This window comes from Suncus etruscus, chromosome 15 (genome assembly GCF_024139225.1).
Source record: "Suncus etruscus isolate mSunEtr1 chromosome 15, mSunEtr1.pri.cur, whole genome shotgun sequence".
NCBI lineage: Eukaryota > Metazoa > Chordata > Mammalia > Eulipotyphla > Soricidae > Suncus > Suncus etruscus.
Window position 1 is genome coordinate 19,127,604 of NC_064862.1, and position 10,775 is coordinate 19,138,378.

At 46.1% G+C, this 10,775-nt stretch overlaps 1 protein-coding gene and 1 non-coding gene across 2 annotated transcripts in view; one reads left to right on the top strand and one right to left on the bottom strand.

The window, feature by feature from the left end:
- GINM1 (glycosylated integral membrane protein 1) overlaps positions 1–10,631 on the top strand; it is a 34,066-nt gene extending 23,435 nt beyond the window's left edge. The window contains exons 6-8 of the mRNA XM_049789359.1: positions 2,496–2,626; positions 7,039–7,202; positions 9,961–10,631. Of these exons, the coding sequence (XP_049645316.1) occupies positions 2,496–2,626; positions 7,039–7,202; positions 9,961–10,072 (407 nt within the window). The 3' untranslated portion in view covers positions 10,073–10,631. The remainder of the gene's footprint in view (positions 1–2,495; positions 2,627–7,038; positions 7,203–9,960) is intronic.
- LOC126031630 (U6 spliceosomal RNA) lies at positions 7,256–7,362 on the bottom strand. The gene has a single exon (XR_007503462.1). It is a non-coding gene; the product is annotated as a U6 spliceosomal RNA (small nuclear RNA).
- Positions 10,632–10,775: the final 144 nt, after the last annotated feature.

The window sequence follows — 10,775 nt, forward strand, 5'->3', positions numbered from 1 at the left end:
TTTACGTTCAGAAATCAATCCTGGCAGGCTCGGGGGACCATATGGAATGTCGGGATTCGAACCACTGTTCTTCTGCATGAAAGGCAAGCGCCTTACCTCCATGCTATCCCTCTGGCTCCCTGTTCGTTTTTGTTGTTGTTTTTTTTTTCTTATTTTTAGGCCACACCCTGTTTTTCTAGGGACTACTTCCAGCTCTGTGTCTTGGGGATTACTCCTGAAAGTAATCGAGGGGCCCATGCAGTCCCAAGAACCAAAAGAAGCAAGATGTATTACGTTTTTTTTTGTTTGTTTGTTCTTGGGTCACACCCGGCAGCGCTCAGGGGTTCCTTCTGGCTCTATACTCAGAAATCGCTCCTGGCAGGTTCAGGGGACCATATGGGATGCCGGGATTCGAACCACCATCCTTCTGCATGCAAGGCAAACGCTTTACCTCCATGCTATCTCTCCGGCCCCAAGATGTATTAATTTAAAAAAATGTTTTAGGGGCCAGAGCAGTGGCGCTAGAGGTAAGGTGTCTGCCTTGCAAGCGCTAGCCTAGGCCGGACCGCGGTTTGATCCCCTGGTGTCTCATGTGGTCTCCCCCCAAGCCAGGAACGATTTCTGAGCACATAGCAAGTAGTAACTCCAGAGCATCAATGGGTGTGACCCCAAAACAAAACCAAACAAATGTTTTAAGCAATGCAAGGTAGTTTTTATTTAGAAATATATAAGGGGTAAATAAAGAGGAAATATGTGTGCAAGAGAGAACAGAGGCTTCCATAGAGTGGAAAAAGCAAACAAACAGCGAGTGAGGGCCTGAATGATAGCACAGTGCCGACTCTGGACAGAACCAGGTTCGATCCTCAGCATCGTATCTGGTCCCCCAAGCCTTACAGGAGCGAGTTCTGAGCGCAAAGAAAAAAAGAAAATACAGAACAAGTGAGGTGAGGTATGTGTTCTAGGGAGTACACAGCTGGAAGAGCAAGGAGGATGTATTGCCTTTTATGAGAATTTTTTGTGGGGAGGGGCCAGAACCATAGCACAGTGGGTAGGATTTTTCCTTGTAGGTGGCTGACCCAGGTTTGATCTCCAGCATCCCAGATGGTGCTCCCACCCTACCAGGGTTAATTTCTTTTCTTTTCTTTCTTTTTTGAGTTTTTTTGTTTTTTGTTTTTTTGGGGGCCACACTCGGTGATGTTCAAGGGTTACTCCTGGCTATGTGCTCAGAAATTGCTCCTGGCTTGGGGGATAATAGGGGACACTGGGGTTCGAACCATCCTGGATCGGCCGTATGCAAGGCAAACGCCCTACCACATGCTATCGCTGTAGCCCCTACCAGGGTTAAGTTCTGAGCACAAAGTAACTCCTGAGCATCACTGGGTTTCAACCCCCCGAAACAAAACAAAATAAAGAATTTGAATGGGGGGGGTTACACTTGACAATGCTCTGCACTCGGGAATCACTCCTGGCTGTGTTTGGGTGACTATGGGATGCCAAGGATAGAACTTGGGTAACCTTGTACAAGGCAAGCACCCTACTAGCTGTGTTACTCTGGCCCCCCATATAAAAATTTCTTGCATCCATTTACATCTTAACAAAAGCTGATCAATTTTCAGTTTTTGCTGTATTTATCTACTTGCACCCTGTGTGATCATTACAGCATACATACTTTTCATCCCGAGAAACAAGTATCTATTTTCCGCTTGGAGCATAGCATTTCAAGAAAATTAGACTTTATATGGCCACAGATGTAGCTCGAAGGGCTACAGTGCAGTCTTTGTATGCAGAAGTCCCAGGTTTGAACTCTGACACTACCATGGTTCCCCCAACCGTTGTTGGGGAACAGTCCTGGGCAAAGTGCTAGGATTGATCCCCAAGCATTGCTGGGTATGGCGCCAAAGCACAAGTTGGACTTTGTATGAACATATTTATTTTTATTGTTTTTTGGGTCACACCTGGCAGCACTCGGGTTACTTCTGGCTCTATGCTCAGAAATTGCTCCTGGCAGGCTCAGGGGACCATATGGGATGCCTGGATTCGAACAACCATCCTTCTGCATGCGAGGCAAACACCCTACCTCCGTGCTATCTCTCCGGCCCTAAGTATGGACATATTCTTTTTTTTTTTTTTTTTTTTTTTTTGGTTTTTGGGCCACACCCGGTAACGCTCAGGGGTTACTCCTGGCTATGTGCTCAGAAGTTGCTCCTGGCTTGGGGGACCATATGGGACACCGGGGGATCGAACCACGGTCCGTCCAAGGCTAGCGCAGGCAAGGCAGGCACCTTACCTTTAGCGCCACCGCCCGGCCCCCTGGACATATTCTTAACTGCGGTTGCTCCCTTCACTCTGATCCCTTTTCTAGCATTTCATTCAGTACAAAGTTAATGATGCTGATTATTTTCCTTCCATAGTATAAGGAAAACTCTTACTCCCTAAAATATGACTGAGTGGGTGATCTTTGGACCAGCAAGGATCTGCTCCTAGCGTCTTGTTAACTTGGCCTTCTCTCCTGCTAGAGAGTGTTGGTTCGTTGCAAACCACCAGCCCGTATCTGATCAGGAATGTGGAAACTACAGTAGATGAAGATGCGCTGCCTGGCAAGTTACCTGAAACACCCCTCAGAGCGGATCCCCCATCTTCATATAAGGTAAATCAGATCAGGTACTTGGGGGGTTCTCAGCACTCAGAATTAAGGTAAAAGAAAATAGCATGAGAAAAATGACCCAGTTTCTCATCTAAACTCCACAAGGAAATGATGGCTGTTGAATCTTCCCATGGAATTTTTTCAGTGCTGATCTTTCTGGGGCCCTCTCAGTATGGATGGGGCAAATTCCCCTTTCTACGTGAACTTCTATGGTAGCTTAGTGCCACACCCTACCCCCTGCGACAGAAATAGTCCAGCTCCAGGATTTCACCTTATCAGACTGTCAAGCCTCCAAATTTATTTCACATCTATAGAACCTGGGCTGAGTGGCTGCCACAGCTGCACACCACCACAGTAGGAACCAGGAAATATGAAAGTTCCAAAGAAATCTACCAGGCACTGACTTTAGTAACACCACGGAAAAACACACACTCATTGCAAATCGAGCTGTGCTGATCTAAGTTTGGATATTTCCTTTTGCCTTTGTGTTGTAACATACAATACCAAGTCCATTTACTGGTGCCTATAAAGGGGTGAGGCTGTGGTGGTGGGTGGGGCCCTGGGGACACTGGTGAAGGGCAGGCCACACTCCGCTAGGATTGGGATTGGAAATGATTTATGATGAACCTGGTAAATCACGTTATAAAAAATTATTTTGTTTTAGATACAAGTTTTCTTATAAAATTATTTTTGTAAGGAGATATAGAAATAAGCTCATTTTTTGTAGAATTAATTAAATTATTAATAGTCCTTGAGGGGCTGGATGATGGTGAGTGGAGGGTGAGGCCTTTCTCAGCTGGGGCACCAGCATCCCCTTCCAACCGGCTGGTCTCAGGATTCAGGGTAGCAGTGAGGAAATGACCCCAACAGATTTCAGGAGACATAATACACCCTAGCGCCATGTGTGGCTTCTACGCTGACCTTTTAAGCAGCCTCTCCCTTTTTGATATGCCCTGCATATCAAAAGTCTCTCTGCCCTGCATATCAAACCTGTCTCTTATCCCTCCATCATGCTTCCTCTCCTGAGGCTTCTTGCTGAATCCTCTGAATCCCCTTTCTGCCCCTGAGGCAATCTCTTTGTTACCTTCCCTAGACCCCTCCCAGAAGTGGGCTGGTCTCCCTCTCCAGGAGAGATAGAAGGAAGCTGGGAGAGGGGTTACAGTTTTCTCCCTTTTTAAAAGATAATATATTTTCAACTTGCAAAAAACAACTTAGTAAATCCTTAGACAAATGACTTGAATAACACAATAGCAAGATAGAACATCTCAAATTTTCTTTTCCTGAACGTTTGAGCCACTGTCAGCAGTCAGTGCTTCTTTTTTTTTTTTTTTTTTTTTTGGTTTTTGGTTTTTGGGTCACAGCAGCACACAGGGGTTACTCTTGGCTTAGGATCATTGTGGTGCCCGCTACCGAACCCAGGTCAGCCATGTGCCCACTGGACCATCTCTGCAATCCCAAGAGGATATTTTCTGGTATGAGACTGTAGGTTTAAGTCCAGGGTTTACCACTTGTTTGTGGTCTGATCTCATGGGCAAGTCCCTAGGCTCTCGAATTTTTTTTTTTTTGGTGTTGTTTTTGTCTTGTTTTGGGGTCACACCCAGCAGCGCTCAGGGGTTACTCCTGGCTCTGCGCTCAGAAATCGCTCCTGGCTGGCTCGGGGGACCATATGGGATGCCAGGATTTGAACTACCTCCCATCTGCATGCAAGGCAAACACCCTACCTCCATGCTATCTCTCCGGCTCCCTCTAGGCTCTCTAACCTCCATAGGTTAGAGAACCCAAATAGGGTTCAGCAGGACACTTCTTTAGTCTGTAGGGTGGGAAGCCAGTTCTGGTGACTCTAATAAGGAATTCCTAAAATGGGTGCTGGTGTAAAAAGGCACAAACCCCTCCGAAGTGCTTATGTATTACTAGGGACTCTAGCCCCACGGAGTGCAGGGGCCGACAAAGGGTGATACTGCCCTATGTGTTAGCCAGGCCCCCTGAATCTCCAATAAGTTCCAGTTTATGAGCAAGATCTCAGCAGAGTTTGCAGAGCATTCCTTGAAGACCTGCTCCCTGCAGACTGGGATTGCTGGTCTGGGGTACCTGGAGAAACCCAGGCCACTTGGCTTCCTGAATTCTAGCCTGAATCCTGTTTACCCCGTCACTCAGAGCCAAGCCAGTCTGCTCCAGCACAGCCGGTCTAAAACCTGCTGTCTAGCAGCACGTGCCTCCATTTCGTTCTTCCTCTGGGAGTCAAACTTCGATTTCCTGAATTTCCCATCTTTCCTTTTTCCAACGGTCGGAAGCACCAGATGCTGGTCATTTTGTGTAGAGTGGCCGAGTTGCCTGACCTCTTTCAGCAATTACGTTCATTTGATTTATAGTAAAGACAACATCATACATTATTGTAAAGCTTTTATTGTGTGTACATTGAGTGTGTGTGTGTGTGTCCAGTGCGTGTGTGTGTGCTGCTTGGCCCTGTGTACATTGAATAAGTGTGTGTGTGTGTGTGTGTGTGTGTGTGTGTGTGTGTGTGTGTGTGTGTGTTTTGGGCTCATTGAGTAAGAGTGTGTGTGTGTATGTCCAGTGCGTGTATGTGCTGCTTGGCCCTGTGCATCCAGTGCATGTGTGTGTGTGTGTGTGTGTGTGTGTGTGTGTGTGTGTGTGTGTGTGTGTGTGTGTGTGTTTTGAGGTCAGCCAGCAGTTCTCAGGGCTTATTCCTGGCTCTACATTTAGGATCACACCTGCTTGGCCCTGTGCATCCAGTATCTGCTGTCCTTTCTCCAGAATTTTTTTTTTTTTTTTTTTGGTTTTGGGCTGGCTCTGTATTCAAAAATCACTCTTGGCAGGCTTGGGGGACCATATGGGATGCTGGGGATCAAGCCAGGTTTGCTGCATGCAAAGCAAATGCCCTACCCTCTGTATTATCTCTCTGGCCCTAGAATCTAATTTTGTGATTGCAAATAACAGCATGAAGTTCATTTAAAATTAAAGGGCAACCAGTTTTCTCTTTTTGATTTTTGGGTCACACCCATTGGTGTTCAGGGGTTACTCCTGGCTCTGGGCTCAGAAATCAGTCCTGGCAGGCTCAGGAGACCATATGGCATGCCAGGAATCAAACCCAGGTCCATCCCGGGCCAGCCTTGTGCAAAGCAAACTTCCACCACTGTGCTATCTCGCTGCCCCCAGGCATCTAGTTTCATGTAGTGCTCAGGAGCCCAGAGGTCACGGCCAGGCCAGCAATACTTAGCTCGACTGTGCATCAGATGATGGTTGAATGGTGGGGCCTGGCCATGCTGTGTTCTGGAGTTCTTGTCAAGGTTCGGAGGGCCTGGTGTTGCCAGTGATCAGACTCGTATTTTATGTGTGCCAGCCATGTAACCAGCCTTTTGAACCATCTCTTCAGAGAACATCTTCCTTTTGTTTTGTCTTCCTTTTGGGGCCACACTTGGTTAGTGCTCAGGGTTTACTTAGGCTGTACTCAGGGATCAGTCCTGCTTGGGCTAAGACCACATGGGATTTTGAGGGATCCAACTGAGTCATCAAGTGTCTCCTTGCTGTGCTGTTGCTCCAGCCCTCAAACCATTCTTTGTGGGGCTGGAGCAATAGCACAGTGGTAGGCCGGTTGGATTGTCTTGTCCGACCCAAGACGGACCTGGTTTTAGTCTTGGGCATCCCATGTGCTCCCAGGAGCCTGCCAGGAGCGATTTCTGAGCGCAGAGCCAGAAGTAACTGGAGTGCTGCTGGGTGTGGCCCAACCCCCCTCCCCCAATTATTTGTAAAAAGTACCTTTAGAGGGGCCAGAGTGATAGCACAGTAGGGAAGGCATTTGCTTTGCATGCAGCTAACCCAGGCTCAAGCCTCACCATCCTAAATGTTCCCCCTAGCATGTCAGGAGTGATTGCTGAGCACAGAGCCTGGAGTAACCCCTGAGCGTCACTGGGTGTGGCCAAAAAAAATGCCTTTAGAAGGGCCAGGGCTATAGCACAGTGGGGAGGGCTTTTGCCTCGCATGCAGTTGACCCAGGTTCCATCCCTGGCATCTTATATGGTTCCGAGCCTGCCAGAAGTAATTTCTGAGCGCAGAGCCAGGAGCGCTGCCAGGTGTGGCCCAGAAACAAACAAAAAAACTCCAGGTTGGAAGCAGAAGAAATCACCATCAACACAGTATTTTGAAAGTTTGTATATACAGTACAGATAAAACATAGTTAATCAAGGGGGCTGGAGAGATAGCATAGCAGTAGGGCGTTTGACTTGCAAGCAGCCGACCCAGGTGGTTGGAGTCCCAGCATCCCATATGGTCCTCCAAGCCTGCTGGGGGCGATTTCTGAGAGTAGAGCTAGGAGTAACCCCTGAGCACTGCCGGGTGTGGCCCAAAATCAAACAAAGTTGATCAAACCTTTGTATTTTGTTGTGTTTTCTCTGGGGCAGGTCATTTGTCAGTGGGTAGAGAAGCTGAGGAAGGATTTGTGCAGGCTCTGGAACAGTGTCTTCCCAATCTTCTTCATGTTTTTGAACGTCATGGTGGTCGGGATCGTTGGGGCCGCTGTGATAATAAATGTCCTCAAGTTGCTGTTCCCGATTCGTGAATACAAGTAAGTGCTTCTTTCTAATTCTAATAATAAGAATTTTAATTCTTTTTATTTTTTTATATATGGAACACTTCACGAATTTGCATGTCATCCTTGCGCAGGGGCCATGCTAATCTTCTCTGTATCGCTCCAATTTTAGTATATGTGCTGCCGAAACGAGCACTAGAATTTTAATTCAATTTTTTTTTTTTTTTGGTTTTTGGGTCACACCCAGCAGTGCTCAGGGGTTATTTCTGGCTCCAGGCTCAGAAATTGCTCCTGGCAGGCAAAGGGGACCATATGGGGTGCCGGGATTTGAACCAATGACCTCCTGCATGAAAGGCAAACGCCTTACCTCCATGCTATCTCTCCGGCCCTAATTCAATTTTTTTCTAATTCTAGTGTTAGAATTTACATGGCCCAGTAGCAACACACTAATCTTCCACCAGTAGTGAAACGGACGTCACTGAAGGCTTTTTTTATGAAGCCTTGTGAATCCACTTGTGAATAAATAAGCACATGCTACCAGCCCAAAGCGTAAAATCTGCTGGAGATAGAAATCGCTCCTGGCAGGCTCTGGGGACCACATGGGATGCCGGGATTTGAACTACAGTCCATCCTGGATTGTCTGTGTACAAGGCAAACGCCCTACCACTGTGCTCTCTTCGGCCCCTAATTTGTGTTTTAGGAATACATCTGGCTGTTTTTGTTCAAATAGAGCAGAGGTCCCAAACTCAATTTACCTGGGTGCCGCAGGAAGCAAAGTCGGAGTGAGGCAGGGCCGCATAAGGGATTTTGCTTACCGAATATTTGCAATAAAAAATCGCATAACCCAAACGGAACTGCTTGGGGTATGCAAATGTTAATGCGATTTTTATTGCGATTATTCGGTAGGCGAATAATCGCGAATACTGCAATATTTGAAGGCCGGCTGCGGGCCACAAAATGTCGTACGGAGGGCCACAAATGGCCTACGGGCTTCGAGTTTGAGACCCCTGAAATAGGTTTCGTTTTGGGGGAGTTGAGGGAGACAAGCACCTGACAGTGCTCAAGAGTGATCCCTGCTTGGCTTGGGGGTTGCTCCTGGCTGCTTAGGAGTGTGAGGGAATTGAACTCAGTTGGCTGCATGCAAGGTAAATGCTTTGATTCCTGTGCTGTTGACATTTAGGTCATTAAAAAAAAATTGGGGGCTGGCAAGATGGTGCTAGATGTAAGGTGTTTTGCCTTGCAAGCGCTAGCCAAGGAAAGGATATCGGTTCAATTCCCCGGCGTCTCATATGGTCCCCCCAACCAGGGGCAATTTCTGAGCGCTTAGCCAGGAGTAACCCCTGAGCATCAAACGGGTGTGGCCTGAAAAACCAAAAAAAAAAAAAAATTAATTAATTTAGAGGCCAGACAGCACAGCAGGTAGGGTGTTTGCTTTACTTGTAGCCAATCCAGGTTTGATCCCCAGCACCCCACATGGTCCCTCCCCTGAGCTGAGCTCCACTAGGTGTGGCTCGAAAGCCAAAAGGAAAAATTTTGCTAATTTAAAGTTTTCTGTTACTTCTAGTAATGCTCTAGTGGTTTTCTTTTGATCACACCCACCAACACTCAGGGGTCACTCCTGGCCCTGCGCTCAGAAATAGCTCTAGACTTGGAACCATATGAGATGGTGGGGATCAAACCCGGGTTTGTCCTGGGTCAGAAGCATGCGAGACAAATGCCCTGCTGCTGTGTTATCACTCCGGCCCTTCTATAGTGATTTTTTTAAATGCACACATCTCTTTGCACATGTATTTATGTGGAAGATTGCTAAAAGTGAAATTAAGGGCTCAGAGGTTCATGATGTCCTTACCTCACACTGGAAAGCAATCTTGTTCTCGCATCAGTAGTCCCATTAGTTTACCTGTTGAGTTGGAACCAAGTACATAGTGTTTCTGAACATTTTTCTATCTACTACACTATTGCCCCAATCCCAGATTTGCTATTTTTAAAATCACTTTTGCTAACCGGTTAGGGGACCTGTATCTCCACCCCTGTTGGCGTTGGAGAGATAGTACAGTGAGTAGAGCACTCGCCTTGCATGCGGCCGACCTGGACTTGATTCTCAGCACTACCACGTAGGGTCCTGAGCAGCAGGTCCCAGGAATGATCCCTGCATATTGAGCCACGAGTAAGCCCTGCGCACTCCCCCACAGAAACTCCCCCCAAAAGAGGCCTTTTAAGCTTTTATTGGGGGTGGGCTATACCTGACTCTGCACCCAGGGATCACTCTGGGAGGGCTTGGGGGGGGACATATGGGATGTCGGAGATGGAAACTATCTTCTGTACTAGCACTCTAGCCCTCAAAGAGCTATTCTTTAGGCCTAAAAACACATATCAGCAGGAGGGACCCCCAAGCCAGGAGTAGCCGCTGAGCATCACCACAATAGTTCAGAAAGAAAAGCAGTTATGGTTCCTCCCTTGCCATCTTCTTAGCTGTGAACCAACCAGCCAGTTCGAGTGGGAACATAGGGAACTTGCAGAAACGGTCTTGGATCATTCTGCTTGGGGCAGGCAGGTAGAACTGAGTTAAGTATTGGAGAAGTGCTTTAGGATCTAAGGGTGTGTTCCACTTAATCCTAGTTAGAAAGCAGCTGGGCCTCATCTTTTTGACCAAGGTATGCAAACCTTACCCCTTTCCTGTCCTTCAGGAAACTTCTGGTTAAAGTGAACGAAAAAAAGAAAAGTCACACTAGGTTACTTTATTCAGTTACAGCTCAGAAAGGACATGTTTTATATTTTTATTTTTCTATTTCAGAGGAACTCTTCAGTTGGCTAAAATAGGTGTTGTGCCTGTGACAGCTATCAACTTCTATCCAGATGGTCCCGAGAAAACAGCAGAAAAACTTCAAGACAAACCATGTGTGTGAAATACCATCTCAGATCACAGACTCTGATTATAAGACTGTTGACTCAGAATTTGCAACTTGAATATAATTCTTCGAATCAATGAATCCTTTTATACACTGTAAATTGCTAAGCTCCTAAAACTGCCCCAAATTTGGCCTTTAAAGTGTCTATATCAGGGCTGGCTGTTGAAGTGTCAAATTTTTAAGGAGAATTTAAACAAAATGGAAAACTTGTGGAGAAACTTCAGAATACCAAAAGGAAATTAAAAGGCATGACAAAAATGCCATGTGCCAATATACTCTCCCCACCGTGACTTTGTTAAGGAAATGTATCCATTTTTATTATGTAATGTATAAGATTATGAAAAGCACTTTATGAAATTCTAATTTAAAAGCTCAAGGACATAACACTTATTTTTTTTATTCAGTAAAATGTGCCTTTATATTGACTCAGTATAAAATCACTGAAGTGTATCATGATTTAATTGTATCCTGTACCTAGACTACTTTACTTTGAATACACCAGGATATAAAAAGTGATATTTCCTCACTCTAAAATAAAAAAAATTTTGAAGAAAAATTAGTCTGAAATCTTCCCAGTTGGGTGTTCTGATAGTCCATTGTGTCTATGCCTCTGAGTCTACGTAGAATTACTATTCTGGAACTACTTTTGCTTTAGCTCTGAGAAGTCCAGGAGCTTGTGTTGCAACACTTATGGTCAGCA